This window comes from Aulonocara stuartgranti, assembly GCF_965226115.1.
Source record: "Aulonocara stuartgranti genome assembly, chromosome: 3".
Lineage (NCBI taxonomy): Eukaryota > Metazoa > Chordata > Actinopteri > Cichliformes > Cichlidae > Aulonocara > Aulonocara stuartgranti.
The window spans coordinates 46,480,033-46,497,621 of record NC_138941.1 but is presented as its reverse complement, the minus strand read 5'-3'; the positions used below and the strand labels follow the sequence as shown (position 1 = coordinate 46,497,621).

At 44.6% G+C, this 17,589-nt stretch overlaps 1 protein-coding gene across 3 annotated transcripts; it reads right to left on the bottom strand.

Annotated features, from left to right (window-relative positions):
* Nucleotides 1-1,827: 1,827 nt before the first annotated feature.
* On the bottom strand, nt 1,828-17,488 carry LOC309697794 (uncharacterized protein). 3 transcript variants are annotated; one of them, XM_082519944.1, is made up of 6 exons: nt 17,418-17,488; nt 3,223-3,719; nt 2,800-3,008; nt 2,452-2,572; nt 2,128-2,311; nt 1,828-2,052 (listed from the first exon to the last, which is right to left on the bottom strand). In XM_082519944.1, exons 3-6 carry the CDS (start codon nt 2,982-2,984, stop codon nt 2,006-2,008), a joined length of 537 nt encoding a protein of 178 aa, XP_082376070.1. In that variant the 5' UTR covers nt 2,985-3,008; nt 3,223-3,719; nt 17,418-17,488; the 3' UTR covers nt 1,828-2,005. The 3 variants fall into 3 exon arrangements, with proteins under 3 accessions (XP_082376070.1, XP_082376071.1, XP_082376072.1); XM_082519945.1 differs by lacking the exons at nt 3,223-3,719; nt 17,418-17,488 and adding an exon at nt 4,719-4,731 and having other exon boundaries at nt 2,800-2,844; XM_082519946.1 differs by lacking the exons at nt 3,223-3,719; nt 17,418-17,488 and adding an exon at nt 4,519-4,527 and having other exon boundaries at nt 2,800-2,844.
* Between the last annotated feature and the right edge of the window lie 101 nt (nt 17,489-17,589).

The following is a 17,589-nucleotide window of genomic DNA, read 5'->3' as shown; positions in this document are numbered from 1 at the left end:
CAATAAAATATAAATTAAAATATGCAAAACAAAAAGAAGATGCACATTCTCTGTCATATAGGCCTGGATGATTTTTTGGGAGTGTTTTCCTGTTTGGAATTACATAATATTCAGTGCATGAATAAACTTTCTGAATCCTTTATCGTCCGCAACTGAAAATAATTGGAAATCAAGTGCAGTCATGTTTGCCATGTCTTTATCAGCTGAGTTATGTCTTGCTGGGTCACAGACTTCTGCAAACTGTCTCATAGAGCTCTGGGTTGGTTTAGGTGGCTGTGGTGGTATACTACATTAGGCTACGTTCACACTGCAGGTGTTAATGCTCAATTCCGATTTTTTGATCGAATCAAATTTTTTTGTCTGCTCGTTCACACTACAAATAAAATGCGACTGCAAACGCGCTCTACTGTGAACGCTCAAAGCGGCCCGCATGCACAAAAGAAGATGTCACACACAACGCGCTGTTTAAACCCAGAGCAAACAATATTGTTTGACTGATGGCCCTTAATAATAAAGACTTCGGACTACGTTTCCCCATTTTTGTGCTTTAAGTTATTTTGTTATTTACATAACAATGTAGATAACCTAATAATTATCATTATTGCTGTTTTAGAGGAGCGGTGCGTCAAAGGATAGTTGTAAACATTAAGTGTTAGTCATTACCTGCTTGCTGTAGGCGGTCAGCACCTCCTCCACGGGGAAGGTGAAGCGGTATGAGCCATACCTGGACTTCTCACTAAAGGCTGGAGAGGAGGCGAACTTCCACAGGAAGTTCTCCTGCTTCGCGGCCTGCTCCTCCGTCCGCTTTGGGTAGGTCTCATCCAGGAGCCTCGTCTCAGCCGACTGGATCTCCTCGGGCCTCACGGCCAGACTCCACCACACCAGGGAGTGTTGAGTTGAGCTACTTTGAGGAGCCTTGAAGCCTTCGTCAGCCCTGATCCCGCGTAAACCATCTGGGTTTGTGTCGTGTTTCAGACAAGACACATGAAGCGCCGGTCGGGGATATGCAGGGATGTCTTCTTTGTGCAGATATTTCTTGTACAAATAGGAATCCTGGGCTTCCTGTTTCAGGTCATTCAGCCTCAAATGCTTACTTTTTATAGTTTTTACTTCATATTCTATTTGTGTCTGCATGATCAGACAGAGGACGATTTAGTTCAACAATGAAGAAAAAAGAAAATTGTCCTTGTCAGACGTTGAGTTCACTCTCAGCATTAGTGATTTCTCCTCTCTGACAGCTCAGACTCTATTCAGACCCCACCTAGAATAATGGATTTATTAAGGAAACTTACTGTGTCAGCTCCGCCTGTGGGCGTGGCCAAACACGCCTGCGATATGAACTCTTTATAGTCTGTAAACAGGACGATAACAGCCGATGGAAACATGCTGTCATGGGACGATTCACCACGAACAGTATGTAAACAAGCCTGTGTGAAGCGCCCCCTTGATACATGCCCCCCCCACACACACACACACACACACACACACACACACACACACACTCTGCTGGCTCGTGGAGACGTCACGGTCACACAGAGGCTTCTTTATACAAGCCAAATGTTTCTGTTTTCTTCTTTTCTTTTTCTTCACAAACTGAAAATCTGAGACTTTTAGTTTCAGATTAAAAAACTCATCCAATCATTTTCAGCTCTGCAAACTTTTAGTAACTTTTCTCAATAAATCAACAATCCTGATCGATGGTGAACGTGTGTTTCAGAGGAAAGTCAAACGCTGTGCTCCTGACTCTACAACCATGTGTACCACTATAACACCACGATTACACGGTCAGTGGATGCAGCTGGTGTTACACACAGACACACAGATTCATTCAGATTCAAAACAACTTTATTCTCCATCTTCCACGTTAACACAGACAGCGTGCATTTAAACCCTGCCCCCCTCGCTAACAGCATGGGGGCACATCAGATTCAGAGCTGCAGGCTGAGAGCACGCGAATATGAAGCTCCGTGTTTGGTTTTCATAAAAGTAAACCACAGGAGTCGTCTCACTGCTGGGAGTCCTCATCCTCCATTGGTTCCGCCTTTGGTTCTTCTGTTGAAGAGAAACAGAGAGGTGGTCAGATGGGCCAGAGCAGGCTCACAAATAAGAGATGTATTGATTTATTACCTTTGAAATCCTGCTTGAGTGAAAGCTCCTCCTCCAGCTGGAACCATGAGTTAGGCCACAAATCTTCCACCAAGGCTTTAGCACCTTTAAAGTCATCAAATTGGATTTCAAATGGGACATTCCCATCGGTTTTTCTGCAGAACGTGAGGTTCTCTCTCAGAAGGTCACAGTCAAAGTTCAGCACCTGACAGAGAGCAGAGAAGACGAGCGACGTTTATGAGGAGAAACTACAAAACTTTGTTATGAACAAACGCTCAGAAATACACACTACACTTTAGCACACAAAGACACCTGCTGTACAGAGTGAGGAGGAGGTGACAGTACCTGTCCGTGCTCCACGTACAGGGCGATGGCGACATTATCCCAAACATAAAACTGACAATCAGACCCAAATAGACTCCGAGTGTACATCTGGTTTTCGTCAGGTTTTCGGATCAACTCATAGCTGAGAGGAAGGTCAGAGACACACACAGCATTTTAACCAATCAGCTGAAAGAGGACTTCAGCCTGCTGCAGTGTGACAGGTCCATCACACTGATGCTCACAGCCAGAGTGAAGCAAAGGAGCCAATCATTGGAGAGAGTGAAACTGATTTAGTTGCTTTTTCAATACATTTCAACCAACAGCCCTTCAGTGACCTTTGGTTAACATTTTTACCCGTGTGATTCTTACCTGTGTGTCTCGCACATGGCCTCCGGTCTCCAGATGAAGCATCCATCTTTGTAAGAGCAGACAGCGTTCGGGTCATTATGAGGGAGCAAAGGATACTCTGAGAAGAGCTCCTGATTGGCCGGGCTGTGGACCAGGACAACATGTACCACTTCCTGTTTGTACAGGGAGGTTTTGTACACCCTCATGATGGGCGGAGCTCCGGAGCAAAACTGGCAACAATAATAGAGACACACCTGTTACACTGGTGTACTGACACACACACACGGCAGATCCTGTTCGTGGCCACAGGATGTTCTTCTTTGTCTCTGTGGTCGTTTACTCTCTCAGCCTGATGTTACTTTCAGTCTGAGATGATGGATAAATGAATTGTAAGAAACCCTCCCACCCTCTACACACATTACTCTAAAAGTATGCAGTCAGTACCTGCTTGCAGTAGGCCTCCAGCACCTCCTGCACTGTGAAGGTGAAGCGGTACGATCCAAAGATGGACTTCTCACTGAAGGCTGGAGAGGTGGCAAACTTCCACAGGAAGCTCTTCTGCTTCGCTGTCTGCTCCTCCGTCCAGTCTGGGTAGGTCCTCTTCAGGAGCCTCGCCTCAGCCTCCTGGATCTCCTCAGTTCCCACAGCCAGACTCCACCACACCAGGGAGTGTTTTTGAGGATCAGAGGAACCTCCACGAGGATCCTTGAAGCCTTCGTCCTTCCAGATCCGAAGTAGTGCCCGTCGCTGTGTGTCATGTTTCAGTTGAGCCACATGAAACTCAGGTTGAGGGTAATCAGGGATGTTTTCTTTGGAGAGGTATTTAGAGTATAAATGAGTACTGTTAAGTCTAATTGTTGAATGTTGCCATTGTGTTTCTTAAATTTGTACAGTCTTAGTTTAAGCAGTAGGATCAAAGCCATTCCTTTGATCCTGACCACCTTTCCAGCCACTCTGTGCTGGGGGAGGTTTTATTGTAGATACATCCTATCTGAAAGATCTGTTTCTTTTGATGTAAACTTCCTGGGTTTATGACCCTTTGGTCAGCAGGAGGTAACACACACACACACACACACACACACACACACACACACACACACTTACATACAGTGCCTTGTCTATGTAACCAAAGGGGGGTTGCAAGGGGAGGTGCTTTGTAAACTATTGTTTGAGGATTGTCAATAAAAGGCAGCGAGAGGAGGCCACCATTGGGGTCATTGTCGTGCTGGACACAGACGAGGCCTCCCTTGCGCAAGTAATGGATCGATCGACTGTCTTGTTTTCTTCATGATGAATAAGTCTCTAGAATTAGCGGGGTTTGTGGAAACACAGACCCAACAAGTACGTTGAGCTACTTCTTTTAAATGACTCAGCTTTGCATGCTCTCTTATTAAATAATCTTCAGGAATTCCACGGCTGTTTCTTGTTCTCTGCATGATCAGATGTAAATCAAAAACCTAAATTAATGGTCTGTACTGTGTAGAGGGCGAGCGCACCGTCAGCTGGTGTGAAGAGAAGTAAGGTCTTCTCTGTGACAGCCAACCGTTTTTTCCATACCACACCCAGTGACTAATGACGCGCTTACTAGGAAATGAAACTTACTCTTTGAACACGCACGCACGCGCACACACACACACACACACACACACACACACACACACACACACACACAGTTGTGATGAACTATTTCATGGTGTAGTGTCTCTTTGACAGTTCAACCCGAATAGTTACTTCTTGGAAAACTGAGTCCCGTCACACCCAGTGACTAATGACGCGCTTACTAGGAAATGAAACTTACTCTTTGAACACACACACACACACACACACACACACACACACACACACACACACACACACACACACACACACACAGTTGTGATGATCTATTTCATGGTGTAGTGTCTCTTTGACAGTTCAACCCGAATAGTTACTTCTTGGAAAACTGAGTCCCGTCTCCTTACCTGTCCACATGTGAGTCATCTTCCTCCCTCCACACAGACAGTCAGAGGGTCAGACCTCAGATATGTACATGTTACTGATTGTTAACATTCTCCATCACATGCTATAATGGGCTGATTAGACTGTTCCTGGTATATTTTTACATAATATATTTCTAAATTATGATCTTTTTAAACTGCGTCTTTTAACATCTTCCTCGTTCTCAGCAGAATTAGTCAACCTATCATGAGCAGCCTAAGGAGCTTGGAAAGAAAAGCGTCTGGACTTCTTTAAGTTGCTTGAAGATGTTTCACCTCTCATCCGAGAAGCTTCTTCAGTCCTATGGTCAAATGGTGGAGAGTCCCGGTTTTAGTCAGTCTGTCAGTTTCCTGATGAGTTGTGAGGGGTGGATTGAATGCTGAACTGAAGTCTATAAACAGCATTCTGGCGTAGGTGTTGTTGTTGTCCAGGTGTGAGAGGACAGAGTGCAGTGCGATGGAGACTGCATCCTCTGTGCTCCTGTTCTGGCGGTATGCGAATTGGTGGGGGTCCAGGGTGGGGGGAGACAGGATTTGAAGTGTGCTAGGACCAGCTGCTCTAAGCACTTAGTGATGATGGGGGTGAGTGCTACTGGGCGGTAGTCATTGAGGCAAGATGGGTTGGAGTTTTTGGGTATCGGGACGATGGAGGTGGATTTGAAGCAGGCCGGTACCACAGCGTGGGCCAAGGACAGATTGAATATGTCTGTGAGCACTCCTGCAAGCTCCCCAGAACACGCTCTGAGAACACGCCCGGGGATGCCATCAGGACCTGCAGCCTTGTGGACATTGATCCTGCTCAGTACCGCTCCTACATCGGTGGGGGAGAGAGTCAGAGGTTGGTGGTCTGGGGTCACGTCTGCTTTGGTTGTGGTTGTGGGGTTCCCTCGCTCAAAACGAGCATAAAAGTTGTTGAACTCGTTGAGGAAGGAGACATCAGAGGATGCAGGGGAGGGTTTGGTGGTCCTGTAGTCTGTGATGGTCTGGAGTCCTTGCCACATGCGTCGGGGGTTGGAGTTGGAGAAGTGTTCTTCTACCTTCTTTTTGTAATGGTGTTTGGCTTTTTTGATGCCCTTCTTTAGATTAGCCCTGGCTGTACTGTAGGCGTGTGCATCTCCTGACCTAAAGGCAGTGTTGCGGGCCTTCAGGAGGAGGCGAACATCGCGGTTCATCCAAGGCTTCTGGTAGGGGTACATGGTGATCCGTTTCTGGGTGGTGACACAATCTGTGGTTTCAGAGATGTAATCCAGTACAGATGAGACGTACTGGTCCAGGTCTGTGTGGGTGAACATATTCCAGTCTGTGTTTTTAACACATTTGAAGGAGGCTCTTTAAAAGAAGCAGTTAGGTGAGACGAAAAAAAAAAGAAAAACAAGAGAAAAAAAAAGATAAACAACCAGAAAAAAAACCCCAAAAAAACCCCCCAGAACTTAACTGCCAGTTTAGTAAAACCAGAAGACAAGACACTGTGCAGTTCTCGCAATCCTTTTATTAATCCACCACTTGTTCCTGCAGCCGCAGCACCACCCATTATACACTCACCCATATCAGGAAGAACATATCCCTCATCAAGTGAAAACTAGAGATCAAAGTAGTTTAAAGTAGTTTAAAAAGGGTTGGAAACAGACCCGACTGAATAGATATAAATACAAGAAGAACAAAATAAAATGAACAAAAGGCTAAATTAAATTAGAGCTTATCTTTAATGTATTCAAACTAATAATAGCAAGGATAACAACCTGTAAACTGATATTAACAGTGAAACATAGTTGGCATGACGACCGTGCCCAGAATGAATAGAATAAATGAAAGCAGGTAATTCACACGAAGACATATTAAATAGAGAGATGCATAAGGTATACCCTCGTGCTACCCTAGCAAAAAACGGGACCATTTTGGGTACTTTTGGATTTTCGATTTTAAATATATCAGTCATTTTAAAGACCAGTTGCATGATACTTGCACAGGATGTGAATTTTAGGATTATTTTTAAAATTCAATGATCCCCTCTATGGTGTGGTGTATAGTAAAGGAGATTCACATATTTACCCCCTCCCTTTGCCCTTGTACCATTTTGGGCCCCATTGACTCCCATTATAATCACATATTTTCGATATACTGTAATCCTGACATGTGATAATTTTTTTCTCGTGAATACCTAATGGATCTAAGCCTCTGCCTTCAAAATAAAGGAAAAATATGTTTTGGATCCAATGAGCACAATATTAGGCACAGCACCACCATGGACATTTTCAGTGGTTTTGAATGCAGGACATGGTTATCTTACCTTGCAAAATGCATGGCAATAAAACAGCTGACCACCATAAAATAGTCTTTATGTAGTGGAACTGATATAAGAGAGTGGTGTGAATGTGATTGAGAATATATATATACTGTGTGTGTGTGTGTGTGTGTGTGTGTGTGTGTGTGTCGGCCGCAAACAAAACAGCCCGTAGAGCCGCCTCCTTGAAGTGAACAACGGCAGCCTGCTCCGTTTTTTTTCTCTTTTCTTTGAACCTCTGTCAATGTTATTTTTCCTCACTTGGCTGAGGGCAAAAACAAGGCTCGTGTGCAGAGAAGGGAGGGGTGTAAAAGCAGCCACCTGTTTGCTGAGCAGAGGGGGGAGGGGCAGTCGTTACTCTCCCAGTGGCAAGTCAGCAGAGCTGGTCGGAGAGACAGAGAGAGATCCTTTTCTATCTTCTTGGATTCAAGTGCACATTTGAAGTCTGTGTGAATAGTTTGCAGCCTTGTCTTACTAGTCATTTCTGCACAGACGCCACGAAATGCACAGATGCGCGCACGCACAACACGAAGCGCACGGTCAATTTAGGGGAGCTTGGAAGCAGTGATCATCCTGCAAACAGCGCATTATTATCGTAACAGCTGCAAAAGTTAGGATATGTCCTGTCTGCAACATCCATCCATCTAGAGGTTCGTGCTATAAAATGTAAATTACATCTTTGTTCAGTTTGTTGTTGAGTTTGTTAAGGTCAGTTCAGTTTCCCAGTGGCACAGGAATGGAACAGGAGGGAGAGACAGAAAAAGATCATCGTCTATCCAATAAGATAGAGGATGATCATTTTTTAATTCAGGTGCACCTTTGAAGTCTGTGAGAATAGTTTGCAGCCTGGTCTTACTAGTCATTTCTGCACAGATGCCACGAAATGAACAGATGCGCGCATGCACAACACAAAGCGCACGGTCAATTTAGGGGAGGCTTTTGCTGAGAAAGCGCAGCGTTCCAAAAAGCGGAAGCAGTGCTCATTGTGCAAACAGCACATTATTATCGTAACTGCTGCAAAGATATATATAAGATATGTCCTGTCTGCAAAATCTAACCATCTTATGGTTCATGCTATGTATGATAATGTAAATTACATCTTTGTTTAGTTTGTTGTTGAGTTTGTTCAGGTCAGTTCAGTTTGTTTTTTTGCAATAAAGTGTTATTGTTCCAAAAATAATAATGCATCCAAATCAATGTTGTTATGAATTATTTGCCTATTTAAGGCTGTAATAACTTCATGCCAAATACTTCCATTTGCAAGTCATTTTTTGAAAATATTGCATATTGTGGGTTTTTCACCCCCAAAAAACAGGGTTTTTTATGACAATAAAGCCATAAAAACCTAAAAAATATTTAAAAAATAATGAAAAACTTTATATCTGTGGTTAGGTCTGAAGTTGTTTAAAAGATCTGATGTGAAAAAAATCAGAAAAAAATTCATATATGATATTGCTATATCACCTTTTGTCAGGGGACCATTTTGGGTACGAAGGGCAAAGGATGGGTATAAATTTTAAGGGATGGTCAAGAGTTAAGGTTGTGTTAACTGTTTAGCCAAGGAAAGTGTGTGAAAAGGTAAATGTCTCCAGCTTGGGAAAGGGTGAAACTGCAGATCACCCGAAGCCCTTGATGGATACAAAATAAAAATAAATAAAATATTATAATAAACTGCCTGGTTCGCCATGCAACAGAGAGAACGAATGTGACCGAAGGTTGGATCTGATATGAGGCAAACAGAAGACCGGTCTAAAAAGGTAGGCACAAACCTGTTCAGAGAAAAAGCAAATCTGTGCAGATTGGATGAATTCTAAATTATCTGTTCGCTGACTATGATCCTAACTATTAAATTGGCTCAGTAGTAGTGTATTGTAATAAACTAATAAAATGTTGTAATATACTATTGCTGTTAGTTATATATATATATATATATATATATATATATATATATATATATATATATATAAGATAATGTTAATATGAAGAGGCACCTTGGTCAGTTATGATGTGAGGTGGATAACTGTTAGAAGTAGTCTGCATCAAGCTTAAGGTTTGCTCAAACTCAGTACAACGACATATGAGATGAAGAAAATATCTAAACTAATTAAGTGCATAGAGGCACTTGACCTGCTTGAAAACCTGTCATCCTAGATGAGACTTTGCTGAGATATAGAGCACACCTATAATAACAACCAAATAAGCTAAACCCTGTATTAGTGATGGTAAATTTGATTCTTTTTACTGAATCGAGTTTTAATGAGTCACTCACCAAAGTGAATCAGGTTTTTTGAGTCATTTGATTCACTGAGTCAGTTGACCAGAGAATGCAAAAAATTTACATTTTCACTCAAACTTAATTTGTTTCTCTTTTCATGTAAATCCCACTGCTAAGATGATTCTAAAAAAAACAAACAACTATTTTATAGAGCAAAAACATTTCTAAAATTAAGCAATTTCCTATCAAAATTGCTCAATAAACATTTATTTTGTTTATTTTTATTTTATTAGTATTTTCCTTAAATGTGTCAAATATATATTTTCTCATCTAAATGTCCACTGAGCTGCGAGCCAGGTGGCGGTAATGCGCCTTAACATTGGTTACCAACCAAGAAGAAGAAGCTGTGAGCCAGGAGGGAGGGGGTGAGCGAGTCCTGAGTGATTCGCTTATGCTTACGATTCAGCACAGGAAGGGAGGGGGTGAGTAGCTCAAATGTGCTGTTAGCATGTTAGCAGAGTGATGCTACTGTGAACCGAGGAGCTATTTTCTTGATGTGAGCTTCTACTCAGGGTTTTTCTTCCAGTTCAGAGCAGAAATTTTTTTGTTAAGATACTGGATGTTGTGTTTTTCTCCACAATTTTAATTATAAGCTAGATATATTGCTGCTAACAGCAACAGGGATGAGTCAGTGAGTCAGTTGTGCTTGTGAATCATGATTCATAAGTCAGTAAAGTGATTCTCGAGTATTGAACGATTCGTTCATGACTCGCGCATCACTACCCTGTATACAACAGCTAAAGCTACAGGATTGAGAAGTTGAATTAAATATGTGGACACTACCAAGTTAATGAGCAAGTTAGACATTTTTTTTTTTTTTTTTTTTTTAAAGAGCAGAAGCTGCATGATATTAAAAGCTCACACATGCAGCTGTCTGTGAACTGTTTTTTCCTCACACTTCTGCTTTGTTTCTGGCAGCATCTTTTCTTTTTCTTTTTGTGTCTAGACTCGTGTGTAAAGCGTTCATGCCATCAGTAATTTGTTTTTTGTTTTTGTTTGATTATTTTGTTGGTTTGGAAACAAATTTGTGACCATACTTGTGGATCACAGTGACACATAGTGATTAGGCATATGATTTACAAATGCCTAGTTTTAGAGCTGTGAGCAATGCAAAGTTTCTTTTAAAAGACGTCCAGCCGGTGGCCTGGAAAGTGGCCAGCGAAGGCCCAGTCGCGGACGTAGCTTGGCAGGTGCTGGCGGTGAGGCAGGGCCAGGCGACAACATGGAAGCTGCCGGTGGGGGCGCTGGTGGCGGCACTGCAGCGGCAGGACCAGGCGAGGCAGGACCGGGTGAAGCAGAAGCTGAGGCCGAGGCAGGACCAGGCGACCGTGAGGCGGCCGCAGGTGGTGGCTGGACAGGCTCCTCGGGCCCCCCAGCTGACGTGGCATGAGGCTGGATGGGCTCCTCGGGCCCCCCAGCTGACGTGGCATGAGGCTGGATGGGCTCCTCGGGCCCTCCAGCTGACGAAGAGAGATGCTTGCGGCGTTCACATGACATCTTACAGTTATCAGTCCAGAAGCAAACAGGTGTTAGATGTCCTGAGGCAGAGACCAGCTCATTCACTTCAAGACTCATGTTGGCTGTCATAATAGGCTCTAAAACAGAAAGCCCTGTTTCTATATTCCTCCTTTCAGTCTCAATCAATGACATATCTGTATGGCCCAGATAAGCTGGGTCAGCCACAGGGAAAACAAGGATTACAATATTACCCACAAAAACATGACTTAAACCTTCATGGATAAGCTCCTGGGCAAACATGAAATATTCAGGTATGAATCTGGTCGATGAGAACTGACCAGCATGATAGCGGTAAGTGGTACATTGACTTGGAACCACGCTTGAGGTGGACTATAACTCAAGGGTGTTATGTAGAGTGTATGGTGAAATGGGTACGGATAATGCTGTGCTAGCACCCACAGCTGAGACAGGTGACATTTCAGGCTGTGTGTTGGTGGTAACATTATCCTTGGAACTCAAAACCTTGTCTAATAATGTGCTCACAGAAACACAGGAGAATTGTGTCAAGTTAACTCCGTGAGGGGACACCACATGTTCATTAACAGTAGAATTGTATCCCCTGGTCTCAGCCTCAATCTTCTGATTGGAGGTGGCAGTGCTGGAAGTAAACAGTCCAAAAACACCCTGCTCACGATTGTGAGGAAAACAGAATTCGGGTTGGGACATTTCACAGTTCATGTTACCCTGATTTGAATCCATGTTGTCATCTTTAAGTTCCAACGTGAGTTCATGATCAGCATTCTCAGTTTTAAGTTCATTGAAAATAGGAGCAGCAGGCAAAACATGATCACACATCATCTCACACTCAGTCCTTTTATACTTTACGTCATGACCCTCTAAAAAATCCTTACTTGCTATGAAAGCACAGGGACCTACTTTAAGTACCTCGTTGGTGAGCAGAGCAGACTCAGGAAGGGAGGCGTTAGCCACAGGTAACTCAGTTTTTGATGGGACCCCAGGCACATTAAAGGACACAGGAGAAAACACCTCCACCCCTCTCCCCACACAATTAGCATTTAGGTCTGTGGAGGTCTCTTTTAATCTAAGTGTAGCGTCAGAGGTCCCTGCAAGATTAGTAGGTTTGTCCATGGTTGTCTTTGGGACAAAATCTCTAGGCTGTGGCTCGGTTAGCACTGCATTACTCAGCCTACAGTTAGCACTGGCTAACAGTGTCTTTATTTTCGCTATAACAAAAACACAAAACAGGGGATACCCCGGTCGGCTCAGAGGCTGCACAGTCAAACTCCTGTTCGGGTGGCGGTGACAAGTACACAGGCTGAACCTCTCCGGTGCTGGAATTTACAGTCTGTGTGGGTCTTACTCCTTGTTCGTGGAAGCCCGAAGAACAGACTACACCATTCACAGTACTAGAGTCAGCCATCCTCACACTATAGGGAGTGCAGAATTATTAGGCAAGTTATATTTTTGAGGAATAATTTTATTATTGAACAACAACCATGTTCTCAATGAACCCAAAAAACTCATTAATATCAAAGCTGAATGGTTTTGGAAGTAGTTTTTAGTTTTAGCTATTTTAGGGGGATATCTGTGTGTGCAGGTGACTATTACTGTGCATAATTATTAGGCAACTAAACCAAAAACAAATATATACCCATTTCAATTATTTATTTGTACCAGTGAAACCAATATAACATCTCCACATTTACAAATATACATTTCTGACATTCAAAAACTAAACAAAAACAAATCAGCGACCAATATAGCCACCTTTCTCTGCAAGGACACTCAAAAGCCTGCCATCCATGGATTCTGTCAGTGTTTTGATCTGTTCACCATCAACATTGCGTGCAGCAGCAACCACAGCCTCCCAGACACTGTTCAGAGAGGTGTACTGTGGACCACAGGTTCTCAATGGGGTTCAGATCAGGTGAACAAGGTGGCCATGTCATTAGTTTTTCTTCTTTTATACCCTTTCTTGCCAGCCACGCTGTGGAGTACTTGGACGCGTGTGATGGAGCATTGTCCTGCATGAAAATCATGTTTTTCTTGAAGGATGCAGACTTCTTCCTGTACCACTGCTTGAAGAAGGTGTCTTCCAGAAACTGGCAGTAGGACTGGGAGTTGAGCTTGACTCCATCCTCAACCCGAAAAGGCCTAACAAGCTCATCTTTGATGATACCAGCCCAAACCAGTACTCCACCTCCACCTTGCTGGCGTCTGAGTCTGACTGGAGCTCTCTGCCCTTTACCAATCCAGCCACGGGCCCATCCATCTGGCCCATCAAGACTCACTCTCATTTCATCAGTCCATAAAACCTTAGAAAAATCAGTCTTGAGATATTTCTTGGCTTCAGCTTGTGTGTCTTGTTCAGTGGTGGTCGTCTTTCAGCCTTTCTTACCTTGGCCATGTCTCTGAGTATTGCACACCTTGTGCTTTTGGGCACTCCAGTGATGTTGCAGCTCTGAAATATGGCCAAACTGGTGGCAAGTGGCATCTTGGCAGCTGCACGCTTGACTTTTCTCAGTTCATGGGCAGTTATTTGGCGCCTTGGTTTTTCCACACGCTTCTTGCGACCCTGTTGACTATTTTGAACGAAACGCTTGATTGTTCGATGATCACGCTTCAGAAGCTTTGCAATTTTGAGACTGCTGCATCCCTCTGCAAGATATCTCACTATTTTTGACTTTTCTGAGCCTGTCAAGTCCTTCTTTTGACCCATTTTGCCAAAGGAAAGGACGTTGCCTAATAATTATGCACACCTGATATAGGGTGTTGATGTCATTAGACCACACCCCTTCTCATTACAGAGATGCACATCACCTAATATGCTTAATTGGTAGTAGGCTTTCGAGCCTATACAGCTTGGAGTAAGACAACATGCATGAAGAGGATGATGTGGACAAAATACTCATTTGCCTAATAATTCTGCACTCCCTGTATGTGTCTCTTTTAACTTTGACCCTTGAATCTATAATTCTGAATCTAGTTCATCTTCTAAGGTTTCAATGGAGGCTGGTGATGAAAGACTGCATTCACTCACCTCCGGTCGTTGCGCAGCGCGACGGGGACGCGAACGCCGTTTCTTCTTGATTTTAGTTTCCGATGAACCAGACAGCGGCGCCTCGTGCGCGCCGGGCGGCGTCGCAGAGGCTGGGGAACTGGGTGCTGATGGAGCGGTAGGTGAGAGTTCCTGGAAGCTCAGGGGACCCCCGAGAGCCAGGCGAGTTCCCCGGAAGATCTCTTCATAGTTAGGAGCGAGCCACGGCTTCCACCGGAGCTCTTCCTCCAGTTGAGCGCATGCAGCGCGCTGCCGCTCCTCGAGGTCGAAATCCATGATCTCCACAGCATCCTCGTGTTGCTCAGTGGAGGGCGAGGCATGCCGTAGCAATGAGCGACGGCGACGTGAACGCCGCTTCCTTTTTGAAGTGGTCGTGGACGAAACTTTCATTTCTTTGGCGACCGGCTCCTCGTCTTCCGACCACATCCGTGCCAGATAAGAAGCGGGAGACGGGTAGGTCGATCGAGGCGGCGAGGGTGAACGACTGAGCTGAGATAGTGAAGTGGAAACCGGCGAGCTGAGGGGTGGCGCCGGCGCAGAAGAGTGTGGCGCCGTGGCGAACTTCAGCGTGCCGACTCGCACGCTTACAGCAGGCGGAGGGGAGGCTGCGCGGCCGCGGGGCTGTGGTGATGCAGCCCGCACACCGGGCCGCTGATGCTGCCGTGGACGGGGTTGGAAGATGGTGCGGAGGTAGTCTGAGATCAGAGGGGGTAGCGCTTCCCATAACCAGGGAAAAACCTTGACGCTCACCCGCAACGAATGAAGTAACTCCTCCCTCTCCTCCTCTCTAGAGCTTTGCCTCCACTGGCAGCATAACGACTCCACTGCCTGGATTACGTCTCTACTATGTGTCGCTGGGTCCGACATGGTCAGGTCGTATTGTCACAGTCCGGCGAGGGCAAACTGTATGTGTTGACAAAAGGACCCAAAACGCAGACTCCAAAAACTGAACATGGCGTGGATTTAACAAAAACAAGCCATTTATTAAGGCTAGCAAAAAGGGTACAAACAAAAGGGCATTGGTGAAACTAAACAATAACCTAAACTGGGTGAACTAAAACTAAACATGAAAAAAGGTTTGCACACACAGTAGCTGGTATTTTGGCCCATTCCTCCATGCAGATCTTCTCGAGAGCAGTGATGTTTTGGGGCTGTCGCCGAGCAACACGGACTTTCAACTCCCGCCACAGATTTTCTATGGGGTTGAGGTCTGGCGACTGGCTAGGCCACTCCAGGACTTTCAAATGCTTCTTACGGAGCCACTCCTTTGTTGCCCGGGCGGTGTGTTTTGGATCATTGTCATGTTGGAAGACCCAGCCTCGTTTCATCTTCAAAGTTCTCACTGATGGAAGGAGGTTTTGGCTCAAAATCTCACGATACATGGCCCCATTCATTCTGTCCTTAACACGGATCAGTCGTCCTGTCCCCTTGGCAGAAAAACAGCCCCATAGCATGATGTTTCCACCCCCATGCTTCACAGTAGGTATGGTGTTCTTGGGATGCAACTCAGTATTCTCCTTCCTCCAAACACGACGAGTTGAGTTTATACCAAAAAGTTCTACTTTGGTTTCATCTGACCACATGACATTCTCCCAATCCTCTGCTGTGTCATCCATGTGCTCTCTGGCAAACTTCAGACGGGCCTGGATATGCACTGGCTTCAGCAGCGGAACACGTCTGGCACTGCGGGATTTGATTCCCTGCTAACAGCAACAGGGATGAGTCAGTGAGTCAGTTGTGCTTGTGAATCATGATTCATGAGTCAGTAAAGTGATTCTCGAGTATTGAACGATTCGTTCATGATTCGCGCATCACTACCCTGTATACAACAGCTAAAGCTACAGGATTGAGAAGTTGAATTAAATATGTGGACACTACCAAGTTAATGAGCAAGTTACACTTTTTTTTTTTTTTTTTTTTTTTTTAGAGCAAAGCTGCATGATATTAAAAGCTCACACATGCAGCTGTCTGTGAACTGTTTTTTCCTCACACTTCTGCTTTGTTTCTGGCTGTTGGGTTTAGATTTTATTATTGTCATTTGTATTATGAAATATTTAACCATAGATGCTTAGAGGTGTATAATTAATTGTGTAGTGATAAGTTGTGTGATCTTTAACAGGCTACAGAGGCTTGGTGTGTATTCCACACTAGAATGCACACCTACATCCTGGGAGCATGGGAAGAAGTCGCATCTTGTCTTAATTGTTTTATGGTAGGATTAACGTAGCTACGTCTGTTCTAGTCTAAGTGCTTTTTTGTTTAGATGAACTGCTGGACTTCCTTACCGTGTTATCTAGGGTGAACCATCTAGGGTGAGGGGGGGTCTACCCTCTTCCTGACCAAGGATGTTATATGACCCTTTGATCAGCAGTACCACACACACACACACACGCACACAGTATTCTTTGTTCACATGTATACCTATGTAAGATGTTATATGTTAATGACCCTATGCATATTCATGTAACCACAATAAAAGGAGTGCTGTGGGGAAACCTGGCTGAGAGTCTGACAGAGGTCAAGTGGTGGAACGACGCTTGGCTCCAGCCAGGTCTCCCTCATGCATGAGTAACCAGAGAACTTTGGTGCCTTGAGTCTTGCTTTTTGCTGTGTAGCAGATTGTCCTTAACGTTCCAGCAAATAGGTTTATGCTACAAACCTATCACTGGCAGCATCTTTTCTTTTTCTTTTTGTGTCTAGACTCGTGTGTAAAGCATTCATGCCATCAGCAATTTGTTTTTTGTTTTTGTTTGATTATTTTGTTGGTGTGGAAACAAATTTGTGACCATACTTGTGGATCACAGTGACACATAGTGATTAGGCATATGATTTACAAATGCCTAGTTTTAGAGCTGTGAGCAATGCAAAGTTTTTTTTAAAAGACGTCCAGCCGGTGGCCCGGAAAGTGGCCAGCGAAGGCCCAGTCGCGGACGTAGCTTGGCAGGCGCTGGTGGTGAGGCAGGGCCAGGCGACAACATGGAAGCTGCCGGTGGGGGCGCTGGTGGTGGCACTGCAGTGGCAGGACCAGGCGAGGCAGGACCAGGCGAGGCAGAAGCTGAGGGCGAGGCTGGACCGGGCGAAGCAGAACCAGGCGAAGCAGAAGCTGAGGGCGAGGCTGGACCGGGCGACCGTGAGGCGGCCACAGGTGGTGGCTGGACGGGCTCCTCGGGCCCTCCAGCTGACGTGGCATGAGGCTGGACGGGCTCCTCAGGCCCTCCTTTTAATTATAAGCTAGATACATTGCTGCTAACAGCAACAGGGATGAGTCAGTGAGTCAGTTGTACTTGTGAATCATGATTTATGAGTCAGTAAAGTGATTCTCGAATACTGAACGATTCGTTCATGATTCGCGCATCACTACTTTGTACACAGAGTTCACGGTTGAGTCACATGTAGCTGTGCTTTAAAGCCAGACATCTCCACCATGGGCTCATCTGTCCACTGTCCTAGAAGCTGTGCTGCTTCTTTTCAGAGAGAAGAGGATTTTTCCTGGTAACCCTTCCAAAAAAGCCATTCTCTGTCAGTCTTTTTCTAATTGTGCTGTCTTGAAATTTAGAGACTGAGATGTACACTCAGAAAAATAAAGGTGCCAACTGGAACCAAAAGTGGTTCTTTAGACTGATGCCATAGAAGAACCTTTTTTGAGTGGTTCTTTAAAAAACCATTTTAAATCTTTCAAAATAAAATGCATCATAAATTGAATTTGAGTAGGGTAAAATAAATACGAGCACAGCATAGACAT

What these genes read in the sequence shown, in the direction of transcription:
- LOC309697794 (XM_082519944.1), bottom strand. Translation starts at nt 2,984, where the DNA reads ATGAGGGTGTACAAAACCTCCCTGTACAAACAGGAAGTGGTACATGTT. An exon ending in GCCATGTGCGAGACACACAG is followed by an intron (nt 2,573 to 2,799) that starts GTAAGAATCACA and finishes CCTTCCTCTCAG; the next exon opens with CTATGAGTTGATCCGAAAAC. An exon ending in TGTACGTGGAGCACGGACAG is followed by an intron (nt 2,312 to 2,451) that starts GTACTGTCACCT and finishes GCTCTCTGTCAG; the next exon opens with GTGCTGAACTTTGACTGTGA.